Source organism: Symphodus melops, assembly GCF_947650265.1.
Source record: "Symphodus melops genome assembly, chromosome: 8".
Classification (NCBI taxonomy): Eukaryota; Metazoa; Chordata; class Actinopteri; order Labriformes; family Labridae; genus Symphodus; species Symphodus melops.
The window spans coordinates 251,164-277,982 of record NC_136698.1 but is presented as its reverse complement, the minus strand read 5'-3'; the positions used below and the strand labels follow the sequence as shown (position 1 = coordinate 277,982).

Genomic DNA, 26,819 nt, shown 5'->3' with positions numbered 1-26,819 from the left:
GTGGACACTGTAGCTTCAGTGTTTAGCCAGCTCTGCATGTGGTGGACACTGTAGCTTCAGTGTTTAGCCAGCTCTGCATGTGGTGGACACTGTAGCTTCAGTGTTTAGCCAGCTCAGCATGTGGTGGACACTGTAGCTTCAGTGTTTAGCCAGCTCTGCATGTGGTGGACACTGTAGCTTCAGTGTTTAGCCAGCTCTGCATGTGGTGGACACTGTAGCTTCAGTGTTTAGCCAGCTCTGCATGTGGTGGACACTGTAGCTTCAGTGTTTAGCCAGCTCTGCATGTGGTGGACACTGTAGCTTCAGTGTTTAGCCAGCTCTGCATGTGGTGGACACTGTAGCTTCAGTGTTTAGCCAGCTCTGCATGGGTCTGTAAAGCTTTCTGCGTTCTAACCTCTCTCCGTGTTTCATATCCAACATTGATCCTAGTTTGAGCAGCTTTCTGCTGCTGGAGCTCATTAGAAACATGCAGAGGCTTTTTTGACGCAGCGTCCTCTGTCCAAACACAGGAAGTGCAGTGAGTGCAGGTGAGGTCAGAGCTGGAGGCTCCTCCGGCTGAGGAGACGCTCAGACAGGAAGTAATACTGTGAGGATTAGCTTCAGGAGCTAACACAAACACAACTGAAGAAACATAATGCTAACTAAAAACTCAACTTAGAACATAACAGAAAGGTTGGGGGTTGATCCAGAGACACTTCACCGAGAGACCTTCTACTCCATCACTGAGACTACAGTGTTCACAGAATCATGTGTGCAGGAGTTCAGATTAGAAATCCTGAATTACAACATGTTTGTTTGCTTGTTTGTTGCCGTGGTATCAAAACAGGCGTCAGTTTTATTTGAGGGTTTTTTTAAGTTTATTTTTAGGCTTTACTGTCCAGACAGGACAGACAATAGAGTCAGACACCTGAGGGGAGGTTACCAACCACGAGGCTACAAGCAACTGGTAGAGGCTACCCCACACACACACACACATGCTGGTGATTCTTCAAACAGAGGTGCTGGATGTGAGTTTGAGTCTGCTGATGAGTCCCTGCAGGGCGTGTCTGACCATCTGATGATTTATTCACTCTGCACACAAACTTCAGAGAGGTCTGCAGGCTCAGCAGCGCCTCCACATGGCAGGAACGCCTCATCACAGACTACTACATAATTTCACACATCAGAGCCCAACAGACTCAGCAGAGATGAGTCACACTGCCCCCTGCTGACAAAACACACACACTACACAGTCAGACATCATGACACTGACAGACCAGAGCTAAAGAGAGTTTATTTTAACTTAAGTCATCTGGCAACATTTGAGTAACTCAAATGCAAGTTCTAGTAACATTTTTGTGTTTTACTGCAAAGCTACGGAAACCCTGAAGTTCATAATACTTAAAGAAAATATGTTGCTTCCTTTTAACTGACAAGTGAGTGTAAAACGTCCCGAACGCTGAAATTATTTATTGACATACATGTTAGCAACAGTCAGCAGCTATCAGTTAGCAGCTGTCAGTTAGCACTATTAGTTAGCAGCTGTCAGTTAGCAGCTGTCAGTTAGCAGCTATCAGTTAGCAACTGTCAGTTAGCAGCTGTCAGTTAGCAGCTATCAGTTAGCAACTGTCAGTTAGTAGCTGCCAGTTAGCAGCTGTCAGTTAGCATCTATCAGTTAGCAACTGTCAGTTAGCAGCTGTCAGTTAGCAGCTATCAGTTCGCGGCTGTCAGTTAGCAGCTGTCAGTTAGCAGCTATCAGTTAGCAACTGTCAGTTAGCAGCTGTCAGTTAGCAGCTATCAGTTCGCGGCTGTCAGTTAGCAGCTGTCAGTTAGCAGCTGTCAGTTAACAGCTGTCAGTTAGCAGCTGTCAGTTAACAGCTGTCAGTTAGCAGCTGTCAGTTAGCAGCTGTCAGTTAGCAGCTATCAGTTAGCAACTGTCAGTTAGCAGCTGTCAGTTCGCAGCTGTCAGTTAGCAGCTATCAGTTAGCAGCTGTCAGTTAGCAGCTGTCAGTTAGCAGCTGTCAGTTAGCAGCTTTCAGTTAGCAGCTGTCAGTTAGCAACTGTAAGTTAGCAGCTATCAGTTAGCAACTGTCAGTTAGCAGCTGTCTGTTAGCTCGTCCACCGTTTGTCGTTCAGTGATGTTAACGATGTTACTTATGTGGTTAAATAAAATAAAAAGCTTAAATAAAATAAAAAACGTGGCGTCTGCGTGCAGGCACACTTGACTTGTGTCATGTTTCAGAGGTGTGGTCACGTGGTTGGTCCCCATGAGTCCAATGAGAGGCTGAGAAACGCCCCCTGATGATGTCATGAGGGCGTGTGCAGAGAGGGTCCGTTATGAGTTTGAACGCTCGGCTGGTTAAAAACAGCAGCAGGTGTCTGAGAACGATGGCGTTTGAAGTGATCCGTGTGCTCCTGGTCTGCGGTGAGTCATGTTTCATGTGTGATGTCCAACATGCCTTCAAATTCAAAAATACATCTTGATGTGAGGCTGTGAATGTTTAGAGCTAAAAAAAAAAGCTTAAATTAATCAGAGATTTTTATTCCTTCTGTTTTATTCAACTCAAATCTCAATCTGAATAATTTATAAATGAAAATCAAACCAGCTTATTTGGGTCTGTCTTTAAGCAGTACACAGTTTGTGTTTGGGATTGTTTACTGGATTTTATCTTGAATGTTTTTACGTGCCTTGTGCTTTAATTGCATGTTTTCTTATTCTGTCATTTTGCAATTCAAAATCACACTGGTAAGGCTTTTATTTTGAAATCTTGTCTTGAGCTGATAGATCTTGCTGTGTGCTATTATTTTGAAATTAAGTCAGGAGCCTCTGCTAGAATGAAGGTTATTAAAGGAAGTGTGATGTCATCAGGTGAACGGTAAAGGTCAAAGTGTGATGTCATCAGGTGAACAGTAAAGGTCAATGTGTGATGTCATCAGGTGAACGGTAAAGGTCAATGTGTGATGTCATCAGGTGAACAGTAAAGGTCAATGTGTGATGTCATCAGGTAAACGGTAAAGGTCAATGTGTGATGTCATCAGGTAATTAAAGAACTTCCTGAGACTTTTCCGTTTGTCGTCTTTAACTTGATCGTCTTTTTGTTGGTGTGTTGAAGGTGTTTGCTCCGCCCGACCCGCCTCCACTCTTCACGTGAGAGTGGGGGAGGACGTCACCCTGCACTGCCCCCTGCTGGACACCTACAACATCACCGCTGCTGCTGCTGACCCGTCTGATCCTGACCCGTCTGATCCTGACCTGCCTGGTCCTGACCCGTCTGGTCCTGACCCGTCTGGTCCTGACCTGCCTGGTCCTGACCCGTCTGGTCCTGACCTGCCTGGTCCTGACATGTCTGGTCCTGACCCGTCTGGTCCCGCCCGCTTCATAATCAGCTGGTACAAGAAGCGAGCAGGGCAGCGCCCTCAGCTGCTGCTGAGCGTCAGCTCCACAAACCGCTCTGCTGTGAAGTACGGCGCCGGGATCAGACCGGATCGATTCTCTGCTGCAGCAGTCGGGTTGCTGAGGATGCACGGCTCCCAGAAGAGCGACGCGGCGGTTTATTACTGCGGGATCAGTCAGGGAGGGAGAGAGATCTGACCTCTGACCTCTGTTTACATTTACTTCTCCAGTGTTAGATTTTCACGTTCAGACTCAGCTGGACCAGGATTCTTTGCATCTCATGTTCTCTGTTATTCTAAGCCTTGAATCTGGCCACGCCCCCTCTGATTTTGGGGGGGGGGGTATCAGGTGTGAACTTAGGCCCTAAATCATCTCGTGTGTCGGCAGTTTCATGAATTGTTTGATTATTTTACCGTCTTAATCCTTCTTCACAATCTGATGGTTTGTTTCAGAAAGAGACCAGTAAACAAACGATACACCTGTTTGTAACCATGGCAACCAAAATAAATGTCCTCTCCCTCCACGGTTTGCTCCTTTATTTTATTTCCCGCACACACTGTTGTTCTCTCAGAGCTCAGCAGTGACCATCAGTTATTCTGTGACACTCGGTGCTCATGGGTAATGTAGTTCTTTTCCTCCATATTGTGAAAAAATCTTCTTAAAACGAGGTCGACATTAGACGAACATGTCCCCTACAGGAACATAAACCGTGGTGTCACAGTCAGCTAGCTCATGGTCAGTCCGCCTGTGATGCTGATGACATCATGGAGTCTGAACAGAAGACTGACAGGTTGGTCTTTTTCTGCGACGCCATTTTCTTTGTTCGCAGAGCTCTGAACCTTCCAGTGTCTTCCCGCCATGCGCTACAGCTAGCTTTAGCAAGGATCCAAAAGGAGCTCACTGCGTTCAGCTGTTGAGCGTTTGTGCTCACGGCTCACTTCACCTTCAGCTTTCATCGTTAGATATGAAGGTTGTAATTTACAGGAAGAGGAGCGTTCGCCTCCACAACATGCAGATTAAAGGAGAAACAGGAGGACACGAGGGGTTAAATCCACTGACAGGATGGTCACACGTGTGTGTGTGAGCCGTTGTGACAGTTTGACTCGTGGACTCTGAGGAACCAACAGTTGAAGCAGCAGCTGAGAAAGTTTCCTGTTTTTGTGTTTGACTAACCGTCTGATCCCAGAGCTCCGACATGTTGGTGTTTCCCACAGAGGACGAAGAGCTCGAACAGAGACGGACGTGCAGGAGCAACGACACTGAAGGTAACACACACACACACACACACACACACACACACACACACACACACACACACACACACACACACACACACACACACACACACAGACACACACACACACACACACACACACAGACACTTATTCCTGATGAAACCTCGCCTGTCTGTGATTCCAGGTGAATCAGGTCTGATGATGAACACGACACTGACCCTCCTCTTCCTCCTCAGGTGATAAATTCACTCATCCTCAGAGAGAGAGAGAGAGAGAGATGGTGTGTGTGTATTTACAGTGTGTATATTTAGTGTGTGTGTTTACAGTGTGTGTGTGTATATTTACAGTGTGTGTGTGTATATTTAGTGTGTGTGTTTACAGTGTGTGTGTGTATATTTACAGTGTGTGTGTGTATATTTAGTGTGTATATTTACAGTGTGTGTGTGTGTATATTTAGTGTGTGTGTTTACAGTGTGTTTGTGTATATTTACAGTGTGTGTGTGTATATTTAGTGTGTATATTTACAGTGTGTGTGTTTACAGTGTGTGTGTGTATATTTACAGTGTGTGTGTTTACAGTGTGTGTGTATATTTACAGTGTGTGTGTTTACAGTGTGTGTGTATATTTACAGTGTGTGTGTTTACAGTGTGTGTGTATATTTACAGTGTGTGTGTTTACAGTGTGTGTGTTTACAGTGTGTGTGTTTACAGTGTGTGTGTATATTTACAGTGTGTGTGTTTACAGTGTGTGTGTTTACAGTGTGTGTGTATTTACAGTGTGTGTATTTACAGTGTGTGTGTGTGTGTGTGTGTGTGTGTGTGTGTGTGTGTGTGTGTGTGTGTCTGTCCTGCAGCAGATGTTGGTGTGTGTCGGCCTCCTTCTCGGTGGTCTTCAGTTCAGGGACTCTGCTGCAGGTGGACGATGCTGGTCGTCATGGCGAGGACTCGAGCACAGGTGAGTCCAGAGAAGAAGAAGACTGAGTGAAGTTCCAGAAGCTTCTTTCTGTTCTTCTGTCGTCGTGTCTCTGCAGGTCTTCCTCCATCACTTCAGATTTTCTGGTCGGTCCCGCTCGCTCAGGATCCTGGTTCTCCTCACCTGCTCCTCTGCCTCCTCGACGGACTGACCTCGCCTCTGCAGGACGTCCTGTGGTGGGTCGATGACGAGCCGGTGAGATCATCAAATGCACAGGTGTCGTGGGCGAGGTCACAGGAGGGTGGGGCCTACAGCGCCATCTCAGTGTGGGAGGTGTCAGCAGCAGACTGGAGGACCAGATCGTCATACTGGTGCGGGACGATCCAGAAGGGACAAGTCTACCGCCGGAGGCTGTGCTCAGAGGACTGAGGCAGGAACAGACGCCACAGGTTCAATTACGGACTACTGCATTGAGCAGCTGGACGGTTCAAAGTTTATATCATCGAATATGAAGGTCATGAGTCTATAACACTGCAGGAAGACATGATGAATAAAAACTTCAAAGACAAATCAGCATTTTAAAAAGTGAAATGATATTTTAAAAATGAATCATGGGGACAAAAAAATGTGTAATCAGAATTAAAGGAGCCTCCTAGTGTTTAAACTGAGTACTGCAGTCTAAACTCTAATCCTCACAGAGAGCTGTCTCCCCCCCTCCTCTCACACAGGTCAGCATGTGGTGGACACTGTAGCTTCAGTGTTTAGCCAGCTCTGCATGTGGTGGACACTGTAGCTTCAGTGTTTAGCCAGCTCTGCATGTGGTGGACACTGTAGCTTCAGTGTTTAGCCAGCTCTGCATGTGGTGGACACTGTAGCTTCAGTGTTTAGCCAGCTCTGCATGTGGTGGACACTGTAGCTTCAGTGTTTAGCCAGCTCTGCATGTAGGGACACTGTAGCTTCAGTGTTTAGCCAGCTCTGCATGTGGTGGACACTGTAGCCTCAGTGTTTAGCCAGCTCTGCATGTAGGGACACTGTAGCTTCAGTGTTTAGCCAGCTTTGCATGTGGTGGACACTGTAGCTTCAGTGTTTAGCCAGCTCTGCATGTGGTGGACACTGTAGCTTCAGTGTTTAGCCAGCTCTGCATGTGGTGGACACTGTAGCTTCAGTGTTTAGCCAGCTCTGCATGTGGTGGACACTGTAGCTTCAGTGTTTAGCCAGCTCTGCATGGGTCTGTAAAGCTTTCTGCGTTCTAACCTCTCTCCATGTTTCATCTCCAACATTGATCCTAGTTTGAGCAGCTTTCTGCTGCTGGAGCTTATTAGAAACATGCAGAGGCTTTTTAGCTCGGGTACAATCACTTCTATCTGAAGCAGTTCCACTGCCCGCTTCCATCGCTGCAACACCTGTTGCTTTGACCTGATCAAATAAAATGTAGGGACAGAAAATCATAGAGATTCATGAAGATCGGATTGGTTACAATGAGGTGATCATGTGATCAGGTGATCAGGTAGTCAGACTGAACCCGGGTGAGTCCTGCAGGATTCAGGAGTCTTTAATGAGGTCAACAGAAAGTTAAATAATACATGCAGAGATATACCTGTGACAACGTGTGCGTTTATATGTCATCTTTCAAAATAAATTTACAACTTTACTCAGCAAACACAAAACAAACACCATTTACAGATTAGCCCCGCCCACCTCAAACTGCCCCACACACCCCTAGCTACCCCAACCCCGCCCCCTACAGGTCGAGATAAATAGAAGCAAAATATTCATGTTGTCACGTCAGAGTATAGATGTAAATCAAATGTACAGTTCATGCGTTTCACCAGGACACAGAGAGATCCAGTATTTGGCGAGGTGTGAACACCTGTGCACAGGTGAGCGTGCAGCGTCCAGCTGGAACGATTTAAACAGGAACCAAACACACACTGGCAGGCAGGACGCTGGTCAACGCCAGCTGGAGGGGCCCCGACAGACTCGAGGATCGCCACGGTGACGCCACGTGTTTGAAGCTGGAATAACACGTCAGACCTTCCAAAGGCTGCGACGAGAGAGAGAGCGAGCGAGCGAGCAAGAGAGAGAGAGCGAGTCAGTGTGTTGGAGTTTATCTTGAGATTAAAACCAATGAATGACCCAGTGTCTGGTGTCTTTGACGTCTTTTACTGTTGCCGTGGAAACAAACGTGATCCACAGCGAGCAGCAGTCAGCAGGTTTTATTCATCTGAAACTAAAGAAAGAATGTTTGGTTTGTTTTTTTAAAAAGAAGAGTTTCACCATCTCGTGTTTTTAAGTACGGTGGCTGAGACGGACCAAAAAGAACCACAGCTTAAGACAAAAACAGATTCCACAAAGAAGCCAAGGGCTTTAGAAGGTGAGCAGAGGGGAGGGGCGTGGCTTTAGAAGGTGAGGGGCGTGGCTTTAGAAGGTGAGCAGAGGGGAGGGGCATGGCTTTAGAGGGAGAGCAGAGGGGCGTGGCTTTAGAGGGAGAGAGTAGGGGCGTGGCTGTAGAGTGAGATAGGAGGGGCGTGGCTTGAGAAGAGAGGGGAGGGGCGTGGCTTTAGAGGGAGAGCGGAGGGGCGTGGCTGTAGAGTGAGATAGGAGGGGCGTGGCTTGAGAAGAGAGGGGAGGGCGTGGCTTTAGAAGGAGCAGAGGGGAGGCGGTGCAGACGGAGCACTGAGGGAATGCTACTTTAAAAATCATGCTAGTTGGCTGAATGTTGAAGTATAACATGGGAGCATGCTGGTCATACTAAACTGCCCCACAATGCACTGCGGCTCTTAGACTGTCCAATCAAAGAGCTTGCCAGCCAGCCAACCAGTATCTCAACAAATAATATTAAAATAACTTAGGTAGCTATATTAGTCATGAATGATACATCTCATTGTTATGTTTTGTCAACCTGCAGCTCTGATTGGACTGTCCAGGCCACCGTAGGATTATGTGTTTATCTGTAGAAACGTCCTGTTCGTGGTTTTGGAAGCCCCTGTACAGAGAGAGGTAGAGCGTGTGGTTTCAGATCAGATCAATCAGGTTCTTTAAAGTCCAATCTGAGGTTTTTGGGGTCCGAACACGGAGCGCGTCTGCTCGAGCTGTAAAGATGTCTGAAATATAATAATCCATCTAAAACCAAACTATGTACAGTGCAAACAGGAGATCATCATCATCATCACAGCTGATAGAGTGTAAACAAGACGAGAAGCTCACGAACACAACACGTCACTTACCTGAATGCTACGCATGGATTTACCTACTCAAAGGGCTGCTTCATCAAGTCAGCGCCAGTCAACAGTAAACTTTAATAGAAAGGATAAAAAAAAGTCAAAGCAGATCGTCTCTTCAGCTCGTGATCTCTCCTCCGAGTGTTCACAACATGAACGTCTGCACACACATGCTCTAAATAAAAGGGATGCAGAAGAAGAAGCAGAAAACCAGAGCTCTCTCCTCGTCCTTCACGCCACCGCGTCCATGCAGTCAGAAAATACAATCAATCAGCTCAGTCCACACTGTCCAATCCAAACGCACCACCAGCACAGGAGGAAGAAGATTCCCACATCAGAACTCAGAACAGCGACATGTAGTGTTTAACATGCAGTGCTCAGAAAGTCCTGGAGTTCAGTTTGTTTCAGCAGAGTCACAACAGCAGTCTCCTCTCGAGAGCTGCCAGGACATCCCATCGTTAAACTTTGATATGATTCTCCTCCGTCATCGAAACCTGTTTGAAACACGGCAACAAAAACAGAAGTCCTCCACGCCAAGTATTTGATTATTTTTTGTTTTCAAATGAAAACAGCAAACAAATGTCTGCAAAGGTTACAAGAAAATATCAAGCAGCACCCAGCAGCAAGCTGACGCTGAAGTCTAACATCCTGCAGTTCCTGGAGTGTCCACTAGAGGCTGGCTGCAGTCCCTGGAGTGTCCACTAGAGGCTGGCTGCAGTTCCTGGAGTGTCCACTAGAGGCTGGCTGCAGTTCCTGGAGTGTCCACTAGAGGCTGGCTGCAGTACCTGGAGTGTCCACTAGAGGCTGGCTGCAGTACCTGGAGTGTCCACTAGAGGCTGGCTGCAGCAGCACAGGAAGTCACATACACACCCATTCAAACAGCCTGTTTTTACAGCAGACATGAACATGTTTATGCGTGTAGCTGAGCTGATTGACAGGTGGGCGCCGTGTAACGGTTTGTCAGGAGGCTTAAAACCCGCCTCAGCTCTCAGCCTGTCATTAGCTTGACTCAAAGTTAGCCTGAGACAGCATTTCCAGTACGGAGACCGCCATCCATGGGACTCCAGCGCCCCCTGCAGGGACACACGGGTGACTCCAGCGCCCCCTGCAGGAACACACGGGGGACTCCAGCGCCCCCTGCAGGGACACACAGGGGTCTCCAGCGCCCCCTGCAGGGACACACGGGGGATTCCAGCGCCCCCTGCAGGGACACACAGGGGTCTCCAGCGCCCCCTGCAGGGACACACGGGGGATTCCAGCGCCCCCTGCAGGAACACACGGGTGACTCCAGCGCCCCCTGCAGGGACACACGGGGGTCTCCAGCGCCCCCTGCAGGAACACACGGGGGACTCCAGCGCCCCCTGCAGGAACACACGGGGGACTCCAGCGCCCCCTGCAGGGACACACGGGGGATTCCAGCGCCCCCTGCAGGAACACACGGGTGACTCCAGCGCCCCCTGCAGGAACACACGGGGGTCTCCAGCGCCCCCTGCAGGAACACACGGGGGACTCCAGCGCCCCCTGCAGGAACACACAGGGGTCTCCAGCGCCCCCTGCAGGGACACACGGGGGATTCCAGCGCCCCCTGCAGGGACACACAGGGGTCTCCAGCGCCCCCTGCAGGGACACACGGGGGATTCCAGCGCCCCCTGCAGGAACACACGGGTGACTCCAGCGCCCCCTGCAGGAACACACGGGGGACTCCAGCGCCCCCTGCAGGGACACACGGGGGATTCCAGCGCCCCCTGCAGGAACACACGGGGGTCTCCAGCGCCCCCTGCAGGGACACACGGGGGGTCTCCAGCACCCCCTGCAGGGACACACGGGGGACTCCAGCGCCCCCTGCAGGAACACACGGGGACTCCAGCGCCCCCTGCAGGGACACACGGGGGACTCCAGCGCCCCCTGCAGGAACACACGGGGGACTCCAGCGCCCCCTGCAGGAACACACGGGGGTCGTACTCAGGCTTCAAATGTTCATATTTACTGTGGAAATGAACAAACATATTTGGGCGGAGTTCTAGTTCGTTATTTAATTTTTGTTGCCGTGTAATAAAACAGGTATTGATACAGTTTTTTACTTGACTCTAAACTTCGTGGTTTCTGGCGGCATCCTTCAACCACTTGGTTATTTTCTTACCACGGAAACAACAGCAGATATTTTAGTTCTTTCAGTGGCTTAAACATTTCAAGCTGCAGATACACCGACCAACGCTCAGTGAGTATGTGGCTGTTAGCATGTTAGCAAACAGTGCTGTTAGCATGTTAGCAAACAGTGCTAACAGCGTTAGCAGACGTTGGTTACGAGTATTTCACGTTTTGTGTTTTTGGTCCCATTAAATGATCGATGATGTTTTGAAGAAGAATGACGTTGTGATGTTCGTGATTGTTTTGCAGGTGATCACTGGCAGTGGGTGGTCTTACTGGGTGGACCCGTCCCCGGTGTGAAGCCGTTCATGAGGCTGTTTGGACTTGGAGGCGTGGTCAGAGTGGGTGTGGCTTCAACTCTTGTGGCGGGCTCTACCACAGAGCAGCTCTTCTGCGGGAGTCGGGGCTGGACCGGCATGGTTTTGGGGATTACAGACGCCTGTCGAAGTCCGTCAGCTCGCAGCGGTGGTCTGATGGGGGCGTGGCCTGTGGCCGTGATGTCAGAAGTGGGTGGTTTAGGGCTGCGTGGAGGGGAAGGACTTGGGGCACTTTGGTCGGCTGTTTTTGATTCTCCTTCCTGCGGCGTCTTCTGATCCAGGGACGCCGACTCTTTGTCTGAAGGGGCGTGGCTCGATGATTCAGGGGGCGGGTCCTGCTGCATGCTGCTCTGCCTGGAAGTCCCCGACCCTGGGATCTCACAGCTGTCCGTACGACGCCGTGAGCCTTCGTGCATCCGACTGGTGGCCACGACGGCCTTCATGGCGGCCTGTAGACACGTTGAGTATTAAACACAGGTCGTAAAAAGAAAGAATATCTGCGGCCTCACGGTCCGTCCTCACCTTGAGTTTGCGTCGAGCGTTGAACTCCTGCAGCTTCCTCTGGGCAGTGTCCATGTGGGAGAAGCGTGCGGCCTTGCCAAGTACCCACGGGTGCTGCAGAGCCTCGCGCACACTCAGGCGTTTGTGAGGGTCCAGGACGATCAGCTTACTGACCTGCAGAGAGAAGCACAGGTCCGAGTTTAACACTCTGTTACAGGAACGAGTCACTGATGTGGCAGGAACTCACTATAAAGATGGACAAGACAAGTCCAAGTCCCTCCTGACAAGTCCTAAACATCCCAGACCGTCACAGGACAAAGTCAAGCTGTCAGCGAGGGGTCGAAGTCTCGAGTCCTTACAGACGAGTCCAAGTCTTTCAGCTTCCAATTACATTTAACTTAAGACAGCCCAGCCAAGTCTAAGTACATGTCTGTAAGGACAAGTCCAAGTCACCGCTCGATCAAGACGAGACTCCTGTGTCTGCGCTAACAGGTCTTTAAGATCCTTTCACAGTCTCAGAGTCTCAGAGGAATAATAAGTCCTTCGAGCTCGGGGGAACGCACCAGATCCTTGGCGTTGAGAGAGACGTCGTCCCACCATGGAGACACAAACTCATAGTCGCAGTTGAGGATGCGGCTGTACATGTACTGATCGCCCCTCGGGTCGAAGAAGGGCTCGAAGCCGCAGAGTCTGAAACACAGGAGGAGTAAAGATGGCAGCTGGTGACAAACAGAAACAACAACGTGGGGTTAAGACAAAAGACGTCAAAGACTGAACTCTGAACAAGTGTCCTAAAACAGACGGAAGGGTCGATAACAGATTTGAACTCAAATAGGATTCTGTTTCCAATTCAACGACATTGACCACGGCGCCGAGACAGTGTCTTGTTTTTAATCATCACGATTTTCACCACCAAATCTAAATTGCTCAAAAACATTGGCAACACCTCCGGTGTTTAAAAATGAAGATGTGTAGTTCCTGGAGTGTCCTCTAGAGGCCAACGAGAAGTCCTAGAACCCTAACATGGGCCATTTCCTGTTCCTTATTCCTTAAAGGTGCAGCAGCGTGCGACTCTCTAACATACAACAGACCGTGGTTATGATGTCATCAGACGAGAGGAAATAAAACGTAAATGTAAGACGAGAGAATCCAAAGTAAAAGGAGTGAGTCAACACTGAATCACATCCTCGTGTGTGTGTGTTTCTGTGTGTGTGTGTGTGTGTGTGTGTGTGTGTGTGTGTGTGTGTGTGTGTGTGTGTGTGTGTGTGTGTGTGTGTGTGTGTGTGTGATGGACTCACAGGATGTAGAGGATGACGCCCACTGACCACATGTCCACCTCGGGTCCGTAGGCATTTCCCCTCAGGATCTCTGGAGCTGCAGGGAGAGCAGCTGGTTAGTCTCCAGATGGCTCCAACTAAGAGTACTGTAAAATCCCACAGAGCAGTGAACGCATCACTGCCCACCACCTGATTGGACGGCTCACAGATACGCCGTGATACCATCAGTGACGAGAGGTGCAAACCAACAGACGTGCAGTACCCGTTTCCAACACCAGGGGTCAGAGTTACACTCTGCTCCTCCTCCTGCTGCTCGTCCACGCTACCTGCACAACGCCACTTCCTGTTTGCGTCCCCTTGTGAAGCTCTGTTTCACCTTCATGTTTGAATCATTTCAAAGAGTCGTGAGCAGTGTTTGTGATAAACTCACCGCAGTACCCCGGCGTGCCACAGACCGTCTTCATGGTCACCTGGTCGTCGATGATTTTGGACAGGCCGAAGTCGGCTGTGAGAGAGGAGAACATCGTGTTTATTGTTGTTTCTATTTCAAGTGAGCGAGGGGGAGAAGCGGTGGGAGGCGGAGGAACCAAAGGAAGGCGTTGGCGGTGGACGAGAGCTTCCTCCATCTGTGACTGTTAGCCCGAGGCCCAGCACGCCATCTGGATGCTTCCTCTGCTCAAATAAAAGAACCAACCAACGGAGCCAGATCCTGCGTTTGATGTCCGAGAGAGCGCCGCTTTCTGAGAGGACGAGGAAGAAGCCAGAACGGGTCTTCACTGACCCAGACCACCTGAGGACCTGGTACTGGTCCATGGCACTGGTACTGGTCCATGGCACTGGTACTGGTCCACAACCCGGTACTGGTCAATGGCCCTGGAACTGGTCCACAGCCTGGTACTGGTCCACGGCCCGGTGGTTGGGAGCCCCTGCTCTTTATGTCAGCTTGTTTACAGATTTAAATGTGTCCTAATTTGGTTCACTCGTTCACTTCCTGTTCTTATTCGATTGAGGGAGGCGGGGTCAGCACTGAATCCTCTCTATTCTATAAACCACGCCCACTTTCAAATGATCCAATCACAATCTTTTGTTTAATCACAAACTCTTTAACGTCTGTGTCCTCGATAGAAACACACTTATTGTGTGATCGTGTTTTTAAATAAAGTTTTGCGTGGTGTTGTCATGGTTACCGATCTTGAGCGGGGCGTCCAGCGACAGGTCGGCGTACAGCAGGTTCTCTGGTTTCAGGTCACGGTGCACCACGCCGTTCTCGTGGAGATACTGAAACACACAAACACAAACAGTGATGATCTGTTCAGAGGCTTCAGGTGAGGTGGGGGGGGGGGGGGTCTGTGGAGGATTTGGCAGGCCGGACTGACAGATGGCCTCGTCCTCCATCTCCCAGCATCCCCTGCTGCTCCCTGAACACTCACTTCCTGCTCCCTGGTTGTTTCCTGCAGGGTCACGGGCCACAGGCTGAGAAACATGTGGATGTGTTCAGGGGCCGTAGGATGTTTCAGCACTGCAGATTAATGCTAACAGCTACAACAACAAATACAAGTATATACACACTTAAATGCACACACACACACACACACACACCGGCGTATGTTTGCCTGTGTGGTGGATGTAGGTCAGCAGTTGTGTGTGTGTGTGTGTGTGTGTGTGTGTGTGTGTATTTATTAATCCTCTCTGGTTTTAATCCGTTCAGCAGGATGGAAGCTGCTGTTGCATAAGACGCCTGCAGCTGCTACATGTTACCATCATGTGCAACAATTCTGTTGCCAGAAACACCTGCAACCAGCTGACTGCAACCGTGTTCTGCAACCAGTGCTGATGTAAGCAACCAACCGCTGCAACTACTGCATGGTCTGAAGCTAACCACAGCAACAGCTAAAAACACATTAGCACGTTGTTAACCAAAGTGCAACCAGACCAACGGAACAGCAACCACTGCAACTTTTCATCGACAATTTCCTATTGCAAATACAACAACAGAAACAAACAACTGAACACCTGCAACTAACTCCTGCAACTAACTCCTGCAACTTCAGGAAACCCTGCAACTAACTCCTGCAACTAACTCCTGCAACTACACAGATCTCAAACATTGCCTCCTGTGTGAACATTGAAAGCGTCACCTGAACGATGGGTTCGGGTTTTCTTACCGCCACGGCCTCCAGGATCTGTTTGATGACGTGGGCGGCGTCTCTCTCGCTGTAATAACCACGCTCCACGATCCTGCAAGCACAGACACAGCCGTTTATCAAGTGTGTGTGTGTGTGTGTCTCTGTGTGTGCGTGTGTGTGTGTGTGTGTGTGTCTCTGTGTGTGTCTCTGTGTGTGTCTCTGTGTGTGTGTGTGTGTGTGTGTGTGTGTGTGTGTGTACCTGTGTGTGTGTGTGTGTGTGTGTGTGTGTGTGTACCTGTCAAACAGCTCTCCTCCTGTCACCAGCTCCAGCACTAAGGCGATGTCGGTGTCAGTCTCAAAGATTTCCTTCAGCTGAATCTGAAACAGAACAAACGGAGTCTTTCTGTGACTGAAGGTCGGCGCCCGGCTGCTCCCAGCTCGCCAACCTTCCTCCATCTTGGCTCGCTTGGAAGACGTGAGCTTCGTGCACGAGTACGAATATAAAGGGATCATAAATCAGAGTCCAGATATCTAAACACCAATCCAAGTGTCTGCATCTGAACTCCAGTCAAATCAAAGCTTTCAATCCTGGCTCATGACGCTCATGACCCTGCAGGAAAGACTTTGTATGTGGTCCTAAAACACACACACACACACACACACACACACACACACACACACACACACACACACACACACACACACACACACACACACACACACACACACACACACACACACACACACACAGACTTACGATGTTTGGATGTGAGAGACGCAGCAGGACGCCGATTTCTGTGCGGACGATTTTTTTGTCGATCTGCAACAGAAGAAAAACAACCGAACGCTTTAATGGTAGATAGATAGATACTTTATTGATCCCGAGGGATCAATAAATATGTGACGTCTTTATGCTAAGCTAGGCTAACGTTCCCCGTCACACACTGACCGTCTTCTTCAGCACTTTGATGGCGTAGGGTTTCTGGGTCTGCTTCTCCTCGCAGCGATACACGATGGACGTCGCTCCTCTGCAACAAACAACACACACTGTTCACAACAACGGAGCGAACACACGCCACGCCACACGCAGCTCGCCGTCCTCACACGTGTTCCATGTTCAGCTTCTTAGAAACACATTTATCTGTTAGAACTCATGAACACTGTTCCTCTCTCTCACACATGTTTTACACCTGCAGTCGTCCTGCTTTCTGCAGAACACGTTAACGCCTGACTTAAATAGTCCCGCCTCCTCCAGGTGTGACCTGTTATCATTCACACACACACAGTCATGGCAGATCACATGATCTGTAGTCCTCTGTAACTGGATCTTAGTAACGCTGCTCCTTGTCTCTTCTGGGCCTCCGTACATGTCTGCACTGTCCTCTCACTGGATTTACTGTTCTGCTTTGTTCTGGTTGTGGGCGGAGCCTGTGACCAAAGATACCGTTCATAATGACCTGTAGTAAAAAGAAATTCAATGATTGACATTCTGAATGACTAATGACAGTTCAGTCAGGACACTTTGTCAAAATGAATACTTGGCGGTATTTGGCCGTATGGCTCTGAGGGATCTCCCTGCCCGTCCTGCACGTACGAGGAACGCCATCAGGCAGGGAGACGGGAGCAACCCCCGAGCATCAGTGCAAGCGTGACATTGATTAGGCCAGATAAAGGAGGAGCAGGGAGGAGTGTAGGCGGGCCAGAGACGTTTAAATAAGGCAGTGTAAGAACTATTTAGCCAATAGGATGCTTTCAACAGATCAGCTGACCATCAGCTGATGCGGCCTGCGTGACATCAGCTGACATGAATTCTGGCACAATATTAAAGCGTGACTCTGTGAACTTACGTGATACTTCATTGTGTGTGTGTGTGTGTGTGTGTGTGTGTGAGTGAGAGAGTGTGTGTATGTGTGTGTGTGTGTGTGTGTGTGTGTGAGTGAGAGAGTGTGTGTGTGTGTGTGAGAGTGTGTGAGAGAGAGTGTGTGTGTGTGTGTGAGAGTGTGTGAGAGAGAGAGTGTGTGTGTGTGTGTGAGAGTGTGTGAGAGAGTGTGTGTGTGTGTGTGTGTGTGTGTGTGTGTGTGTGTTTAAGGGGGATCTGTTATTCTGCTGGGACAGATGGAGGAAGCTGATCACTCTGAAAAACAACTCCCCCCCAACACTCTCTCTCTCTCTCTCTCTCTCTCACACACACACACACACACACACACACACACACACATACACACTGGTCTCCATGGTAACAGGACACCTGGTTACAGAGCGAGTGGCGTTCTGCTCACGTCTCTGAATTCACCGCTGACATCACTTTACAGTTTGAGTTATTAAAATAACAACAAACATACTGAGTCAACACACACACTGTAAACACACACACACACACACACTGTAAACACACACACACACACACACTGTAAACACACACACACACACTGTAAACACACACACACACACACACACACTGTAAACACACACACACACACACACACACTGTAAACACACACACACACACTGTAAACACACACACACACACTGTAAACACACACACACACACACTGTAAACACACACACACACACACACACACTGTAAACACACACACACACACACTGTAAACACACACACACACACACACACACACTGTAAACACACACACACACACACACTGTAAACACACACACACACACACTGTGAACACACACACACACACTGTAAACACACACACACACACTGTAAACACACACACACACACACACACACACACACTGTAAAGACACACACACACACACACTGTAAACACACACACACACACACTGTAAACACACACTGTAAACACACACACACTGTAAACACACACACACTGTGAACACACACACACACACACTGTAAACACACACACACACACTGTAAACACACACACACTATAAACACACACTGTAAACACACACACACTGTAAACACACACTGTAAACACACACACACTGTGAACACACACTGTAAACACACACACACTGTGAACACACACTGTAAACACACACACACTATAAACACACACTGTAAACACACACACACTGTGAACACACACTGTAAACACACACACACACACTGTAAACACACACACACACACTGTAAACACACACACACTATAAACACACACTGTAAACACACACTGTAAACACACACTGTAAACACACACACACTGTAAACACACACTGTAAACACACACACACTATAAACACACACTGTAAACACACACACACTGTAAACACACACACATACACACTGTAAACACACACTGTAAACACACACACACACTATAAACACACACTGTAAACACACACACTGTAAACACACACTGTAAACACACACACTGTAAACACACACACACTGTAAACACACACACACACTGTAAACACACACACACTGTAAACACACATACACACTGTAAACACACACACACTGTAAACACACCCATACACACTGTAAACACACACTTTAAACACACTGTAAACACACACACACTGTAAACACACACACTGTAAACACACACACTGTAAACACACATACACATTGTAAACACACACACACTGTAAACACACACTGTAAACACACACACACACACTGTAAACACACACTGTAAACACACACACACACTTTAAACACACACTGTAAACACACACACAAACACTGTAAACACACACACATACACACTGTAAACACACACACACTGTAAACACACACCGTAAACACACACCGTAAACACACACACTGTAAACACACACACACACACTGTAAACACACACATACACACTGTAAACACACACACACTTTAAACACACACTGTAAACACAAACTGTAAACACACACACATACACACTTTAAACACACTTTAAACACACTGTAAACACACACTGTAAACACACACTGTAAACACACACATACACACTTTAAACACACTGTAAACACACACTGTAAACACACACTGTAAACACACACACACTGTAAACACACACACATACACACTGTAAACACACACACATACACACTGTAAACACACACACATACACACTGTAAACACGCACACACACTGTAAACACACACACACACTGTAAACACACACACACACACACTGTAAACACACACACACTGTAAACACACACACTGTAAACACACACACACTGTAAACACACACACTGTAAACACACACACACTGTAAACACACACACATACACACTGTAAACACACACACACACACACTGTAAACACACACACTGTAAACACACACACACTGTAAACACACACACATACACACTGTAAACACACACACACACACACTGTAAACACACACACTGTAAACACACACACACTGTAAACACATACACACTGTAAACACACACACATACACACTGTAAACACACACACATACACACTGTAAACACGCACACACACTGTAAACACACACACACACACACACTGTAAACACACACTGTAAACACACACACAAACTGTAAACACACACACATACACACTGTAAACACGCACACACACTGTAAACACACACACACACTGTAAACACACACTGTAAACACACACTGTAAACACACACAAACTGTAAACACACACACACACACACTGTAAACACACATACACACTGTAAACACACATACACACTGTAAACACACACACTGTAAACACACACACACACACACACACACTGTAAACACACGTGTGTGTGAGAGAGCAGGTCTCTTTAAACCTGACTCGTTACCATGGTAACTAAGTGTGTAAGCTATAAAGTTCTGCTGTTAAGTGAAGTCGTAAAGACTGCAGGTGTTTATAATCGGGATCTAAAGAACCTCGGTGGGAAACAAGACTGTCATCGAGCATGTTCATTTCTGTGGGCTGTTTGAATGGGTGTGTATGTGACTTCCTGTGCTGCTGCAGCCAGCCTCTAGTGGACACTCCAGGGACTGCAGGATGTTACACTGGATGTGTCCATTTGTTCTGAGACTCCGTCCATGTTGTAGACAGACTGTGGGGCAGAGACAGTTCTGCTTTGATCATTTTGTGTTTCTTAGTCCCTCTCTCCTCTCTAGCTCCACCCTCTTATCCAAATATGGTCACTTCCTTACAGTGAGAAGCTCCAGGTTTTTAAACATGCAATCATCAAAGCAGTGATTGCCCTGTCTTCATGCAGGTAAGACAGGAGGGTTTATTCTGTCTGATGAAATCATACGTTTAAATCTGTTTTCATTTCATCATCACTAAATAAAACAGAGATGTGTCAGGGTGTCAATCAAAGGGAACACTTTGAGACCTCAGCTCGGTCTGTGTTGTTTCTGTGGTTCTGGTGTCGTTTGATTTGAAAACATGAGAGCTCAGAGTTCTGGTGTCATGCAGCTTTAAAGAAGTCTATCACTTCAAATTAAGACCTTTCCACTCTCATATCAGGATCTATGTGAACTCAGGTGAACTTCAAAGCATCCTCAGACCTGCCCAGCTCGGTGCTCAGGGTGTAGAACTCCTCCACCGTCCCGTCCCGCCTCGACCCGTCCACCCAGAACTCCACCGGCTCCGACCCGGGCCGTGAGGTCGGCATGACGTCAGCTCCAACTCCTCAAACAAACAGGACCAGGACCGAATTTAAGGTCACAGCAGAACCAGAACCGGTTCAGACCGGGTCAGGTTTGACCCGATCAGAACCAGGGGCAGAGTAATCCAGATCAGATCTCAGTTTTAAATCCAGCTCGGTAAAACCCAGATTAGAGGAGCGGAGGGAGGATGATGCATGATCCTGATGGGCTCTAATCCAGACCAGGAGGAGGAGGAGGAGGACCCGCCTCACTCTCTGATCTGATCCGTCTGTATTCCAAAGGAAGGATCAAGACGGACACACTCGGACGGAATCAGGATCAGAACCAGGATCTGATGTAATGAACCCCGCAAACACAAACTCTCTCTCTCTCTCTCTCTCTCTCTCCCTCTCTCTCTAATCCAGACCACAGCAAGGACCGGGATCAGGACGCTCCGGGTCCGGATGTGTCGCAGCTCCCATTGGGCCTTCAGACCCTCAGACCCTCAGATCACTTCAGTCCATGTCCCCCCGTCCTGTTTTTAGTCGTGTTTCCGTGTTTTCACGGGCAGAATCGGTCCGTCTGTCTCCCGGAGCTCAGCAGCCTCCCTGCGGGGAGCAGCGACATCAACACCGGGACCGGGTCTCGTGCTGAGCGGGGTGCGGGACCCGGCGGACTCGGTGCGGACTGTCGGTGCTCGGTGCTTGCAGGTTTGATTCCCGAGAAGGGCTGCTCCAGATGTCCGCTGGATCTGCAGAGAGGGATGCTGCTGTAATCTCACTGCCCCGCCCCCTGTCACCGCGCCGACCAATTACAGCCACGCACGGGAGGCAAGCTGTGCTGTGATTGGGCGGCGGAGCCAGTCTGTCCCGGCAGCCTCAGTTAGCAACCTAAATACAGAAATAACCTAAATACATAAATGTACATTAGTGTGACATCTGAAAGCTTTGATCCTGCGGGATTCAAACCCGCAACTCTGACACCCGCGCACGTGCCCTGCTCCTCAGAATCACACCTCTGAGACACGTGACCTTTTCCCTTTAACGTCATTTCGTCCCATTTTCTTCATCAAATTGATTCTTCGTGACAGAGACTTGAGACAGGCCTGCAGATGTGCAGACACACACACACACACACACACACACACACACACACACACACACACACACACACACACACGGATGTTCATCAGGAGAGGAAGCTTCTGGAAACTATGAGACATCTTCAGTGTGTGAAATAAATCTGTGAAGATAAGAAGGAATGTGTCAACATGACAACAACCAGTCTGACCCGGATTCATCCAAACAGTCCAAACACATCAAGCAGAATAGAACATGGTGGACTGAGGGCTGCAGGAGTTAGCTCCTCCCCTCACAGTGAGGAGGTTGCTGGTTTGAATCCCCGTCTGTCAGGAGCCTCTCTGTGTGGAGTCTGCATGTTCTCCTCGTGCATGGCGTGGCTTCTCTCCGGCTTCCTCCCACTGTCCAATCACACGCTGCTTACCTGCTGACTGTCTGTAGGTGTGAATGTGTCAGCTCTGTGATTGGCTGGTTGTCTGTCTCTGTATGTCAGCCCTGTGATTGGCTGGTTGTCTGTCTCTGTATGTCAGCTCTGTGATTGGCTGGTTGTCTGTCTCTATATGTCAGCTCTGTGATTGGCTGGTTGTCTGTCTCTATATATCAGCTCTGTGATTGGCTGGTTGTCTGTCTCTATATATCAGCTCTGTGATTGGCTGGTTGTCTGTCTCTATATGTCAGCTCTGTGATTGGCTGGTTGTCTGTCTCTATATGTCAGCTCTGTGATTGGCTGGTTGTCTGTCTCTACATGTCAGCTCTGTGATTGGCTGGTGACCAGTCCAGGGTGTAACTCCGCCTCTCATCTAATCAGCTGGGATTATCTTCAGCCCCCTGTGACCCTGAAAGGGAAGTGATATTTGATTTATGTGAAGGTTGAGTTAAAAACATTTAAAAGCATTAAAAACAGAGTGAACTTGAATCTATAGAAACATACAATACACTAACAACAACAACAACAACAACAACAACAACAACAACAGCGCCCCCACGTGGACAAGACCTCAGCCTGCAGTCACTTGACAGAAACACATCACAGTTACATTTACTCTGTGTGTGTGTGTGTGTGTGTGTGTGTGTGTGTGTGTGTGTGTGTGTGTGTGTGTGTGTGTGACCACACTAACTGAGAGCACAGTGCTCCCAGACAAAGATCTTTAATGAACACGCCCCTCGTGTTTAGGGGGCGTGTCCCTCACTGAGACGTCACATGGATTCAAGTTTTTAGTTGTTTTTGAAAGAGGCGACCTAAACACAGGAAGTTTAAAGTAGGACGCACGCGCAGTGACGTGTTTCCTGTGAGTCCCTCCGTGAAGTCTTGCAGGTCTCGGGCTGCTGTGATTGGTTGGCAGGCTCTACCTGTCATCCTGCGAGGCAAAGTGAGGGGGACACGTGCCGTTACGTCTTTGTGACGTCATCAGTAGGTGGATACGAACTTCCTAGTTTGAGTCTGACTTTATGTCAACAGCTAACGCGACGTGGACCTAAAACCCGGACTCTACCCCCTTAAAATGACTCTTCACCGACTCCTCTCGGCGGTTCTGGTTCCGGTTTGTTGGTTTCTGGTGTCACTGGCGGAGGAGGATGTGAACAGCACCGCGGTGTCCCGACCCGCGGGGACGAACTCGAGCCGGGTGAACTCGACCGAGAGCGGCGGCTCCGGGTCCGGGTCCGGGTCCAAGTTCTTCAACAGCCTGAAAGTGGACAGCTCCATGATCCAGCGGGCCCTGTACGTCCTGATCGGCATCACCATGATCGGAGTTCTTTACTTCCTCATCCGAGCCGTGAGGTGAGTTCACGCCGAACTGCGTTCACATATGTCAGGATACATCCGTCCTCCTCCTCCTCCTCCTCACCTCCTCCTCCTCCTCCTCCTCCTCCTCCTCCTCCTCACCTCCTCCTCCTCACCTCCTCCTCCTCCTCACCTCCTCCTCCTCCTCACCTCCTCCTCCTCCTCACCTCCTCCTCCTCACCTCCTCCTCCTCCTCACCTCCTCCTCCTCCTCACCTCCTCCTCCTTACCTTCTCCTCACCTCCTCCTCCTCCTCCTCCTCCTCCTCCTCCTCACCTCCTCCTCCTCCTCCTCACCTCCTCCTCCTCCTCCTCACCTCCTCCTCCTCCTCCTCACCCTCCTCCTCACCTCCTCCTCCTCCTCACCTCCTCCTCCTCCTCCTCCTCACCTCCTCCTCCTCCTCTCACCTCCTCCTCCTCCTCCTCACCTCCTCCTCCTCACCTCCTCCTCCTCCTCACCTCCTCCTCCTCACCTCCTCCTCCTCCTCACCTCCTCCTCCTCCTCACCTCCTCCTCCTCCTCACCTCCTCCTCCTCCTCCTCACCTCCTCCTCCTCCTCACCTCCTCCCCCTCCTCCTCCTCACCTCCTCCTCCTCCTCACCTCCTCCTCACCTCCTCCTCACCTCCTCCTCACCCTCCTCCTCACCTCCTCCTCCTCCTCCTCACCTCCTCCTCACCTCCTCCTCCTCCTCCACCTCCTCCTCCTCCTCCTCCTCACCTCCTCTCAGGTGATTTAAGGGACACTGGTTAAGTCGCTGTTATTCTGAGCAGGGTTTGGTGTCTGAGCTCATCCATGAAAACATCAGAACTCTTGAATCAGAACCGAGAAGAGATGAAGAATAAAATAACAACCAGAACAGAAGCTGAGAGAGTGACGCCATGAACCTCCTGGATAAATCCATCAGATTAAAAGTGAACTAATGATGATGTAATCGATTACTTCTGCTCCTTCAGGAGGCCACACAGCGCCCCCTGCTGGTGACAGAGAACATGACTCCCCTCCACACGGGCCGGCGTCGAGTTAACAAGCTGTTACAGAGCGTGTGATGTCACGCTGAGTCACATGACGCTGCACGCTCAGTAAAGTGTGACTCAGCGTGTTTTTGAGATGGTCATGGCGTGAGACGGACCCGGTCTGGAGTTCGCCTCCTCACGCCGTGTTTTTGTTTTCAGGCTGAAGCGTCCGGCGCAGAGGAAGAAGTACGGTCTGCTGTCCAACTACGACGACTCTGTGGAGATGGACGGGATGGAGAGCGAGGAGGACGACACGCTGTATGAAGCTCGCAGCCTCCGCAGGTCAGAGAGCGCCATATCACGACCATATAAGGACGTGCACGTTGCCTTTCATTGACCTGTTTGTTCGCTCTTTAAACTTTAAGCTTTTATCTTTCTGTTTCCAGATGAGACGGATCAGACGGACGAGAGAGAGAGAGAGAGAGAGAGAACCAAACAGTTATAAACGCCAAAGCTGCTCGACAGCAGGATAATCTTTATTTTTTTACGGTGGCGTCGGACGACGTGGCGGTTCTGTGGATCACTTCCTGTTTTTGTTTTTTTTGTTATGGTTGTTTCAGAGAGGCTTTTCATTCACATGTGTGCTCGAACTACTGTAAGGGGGACTCCAGGTTAGACCTGCACTACACACACACACACACACACACACACACACACACACACACACACACACACACACACACACACACACACACACACACACACACACAGTCGTGTTGCACCGGCGGCTCGGTGGAAGTCGTCTTTAAGTCCACGCTTTAACATTGTTGGTAACTGAAGTTGTTGCCATGGAGACGTAATGATCATCCCAACTCGCAGAGCGTGATGTGAAGAACACGCCATCAGAAGCCGAGACGCATCAAGGACTCCAAGACGAGACCAGGACACAAGACAGGGTGAGAGCGAGACCAGACCAGGACCAGGATCATAATCTTCATCTCGCGTGCAGGGGGCGTGTCTTAACTCCACCATGACAGCGGGGAGGTTGCAGATTCCAAACTATGACATGATAACAAGGTTGTCGACCAATCGGAGAGCAGCGTTTCCATCCCTGCTGTGTTCATCTACAGCGAGTGAACGATAACAACAGGGACCTCTAGTGGTGACGTCTGTCACTACAACATCAGGTCATTCAACAGTCCTCCCTGATTGGACGATCTGGGCCCAACATGCTGCTGTCACCATGACAACTCTGCTCCTCCTCCTACGTAACACACCTTTACAACATCATCACCATGGCAACGGAGGACGTCACGCCCTGCAGGAGCTCGACGTATGATGTCACAGTGTCACTTTCTTCTCGTGACGCTTGTGTCGTGTTCGCAGAGCGTAAACAGCTGGTGCAACGTGATGCTATTTAGTTTATTTTAATATCCAAATACTGTGTCCAGTCAGCAGAGAGAGGCGGAGCTTAAAGGAAATCCACGTGGTTAAAAACCGTGGTCCTGCTTTCACATATTTATGTCATAAATACCAAACGCCATCGACGAATAGGAGAGTTGTCGCTCTCCCACTGCGTCTCATGAGGACCTATTCAGGGACCCGCCTCTCTCACTGGAGTCCGGTCCGGGGTGCAGTCCGGTCCGGGGTGCAGTCCGGTCCGGGGTGCAGTCCGGTCAGCTGCTGGTCGAATTCTTCAGATTTTAACGGATGAAACAGAATCAGTTTGTGCAGAGCGCTGACTCTGAATCTTCTTAAGCTATAGAAATATAAAAGGTCATATGGTGGGTGTGGTCATATGGTGGGCGTGGTCATATAGTGGGCGTGGTCATATAGTGGGTAAAAGGGTAAAAGCGCTCTGTGGACACGAGGCCAAATTTGAAAACAGACTCAGGTGTTTAAAACCATCTGAACTTCTCCAGACCCTGTAAACTCAGCCGTTTAGGCCCCGCCCCCCTCTCTCGACGACTGAACGCTTTATTTCTCGGTGCCATAAAAAGTTGTTTTGTGTTTTGTATAAATATTTCCGACTCAATGAGAAACCTTCGCCCTAAAAGTGAAAACATGACTTCATAATAAACTTTGTATATTTTGAGATTCTGACGTGAAAACTTCTTTCTTCATTTACATAAAAACTTTTGTACAAATCTATTTATCTTTTTTTTTCTTTGATCATGTTTAAGATCTGTGATTGTTTAAAGAACATTTATGAAACTTTGAGTTCATCTGTTTCGATCATTTCCAATAAAAAGATTTCTGAATATTTCGTGTCGTTTTACAAAACTGACACAATTTACTAAACTGAACACAAATGTAAAGACGTACGC

At 49.0% G+C, this 26,819-nt stretch overlaps 3 protein-coding genes and 1 long non-coding RNA gene across 6 annotated transcripts; 3 read left to right on the top strand and 1 right to left on the bottom strand.

Moving 5' to 3' along the window:
* Positions 1-607: 607 nt before the first annotated feature.
* On the top strand, positions 608-3,666 carry LOC306828076 (uncharacterized protein). Of its 3 annotated transcripts, none has more exons than XM_079350294.1 (3): positions 608-946; positions 2,222-2,413; positions 3,093-3,666. In XM_079350294.1, the coding sequence occupies exons 2-3, from the start codon at positions 2,317-2,319 to the stop codon at positions 3,569-3,571; spliced, it is 576 nt and encodes a 191-aa protein (XP_079206420.1). In that variant the 5' UTR covers positions 608-946; positions 2,222-2,316; the 3' UTR covers positions 3,572-3,666. The 3 variants fall into 3 exon arrangements, with proteins under 3 accessions (XP_079206420.1, XP_079206421.1, XP_079206419.1); XM_079350295.1 differs by having other exon boundaries at positions 2,195-2,404; XM_079350293.1 differs by having other exon boundaries at positions 2,195-2,413.
* Positions 3,667-4,639: 973 nt separating this feature from the next.
* LOC306828081 lies at positions 4,640-6,079 on the top strand. The gene is made up of 3 exons (XR_013779703.1): positions 4,640-4,844; positions 5,462-5,562; positions 5,639-6,079. It is a non-coding gene; the product is annotated as an uncharacterized lncRNA (long non-coding RNA).
* Positions 6,080-10,891: 4,812 nt separating this feature from the next.
* On the bottom strand, positions 10,892-21,527 carry LOC306828073 (calcium/calmodulin-dependent protein kinase type IV). Its single transcript, XM_079350288.1, has 11 exons — positions 20,598-21,527; positions 16,060-16,138; positions 15,868-15,930; positions 15,406-15,488; positions 15,150-15,222; positions 14,172-14,262; positions 13,415-13,489; positions 13,006-13,081; positions 12,271-12,397; positions 11,729-11,881; positions 10,892-11,655 (listed from the first exon to the last, which is right to left on the bottom strand). The coding sequence occupies exons 1-11, from the start codon at positions 20,702-20,704 to the stop codon at positions 11,143-11,145; spliced, it is 1,440 nt and encodes a 479-aa protein (XP_079206414.1). The 5' UTR covers positions 20,705-21,527; the 3' UTR covers positions 10,892-11,142.
* A 1,541-nt stretch (positions 21,528-23,068) lies between these two features.
* fam174c (family with sequence similarity 174 member C) lies at positions 23,069-25,411 on the top strand. The gene is made up of 3 exons (XM_079350296.1): positions 23,069-23,537; positions 24,712-24,834; positions 24,939-25,411. The coding sequence occupies exons 1-3, from the start codon at positions 23,260-23,262 to the stop codon at positions 24,940-24,942; spliced, it is 405 nt and encodes a 134-aa protein (XP_079206422.1). The 5' UTR covers positions 23,069-23,259; the 3' UTR covers positions 24,943-25,411.
* Positions 25,412-26,819: the final 1,408 nt, after the last annotated feature.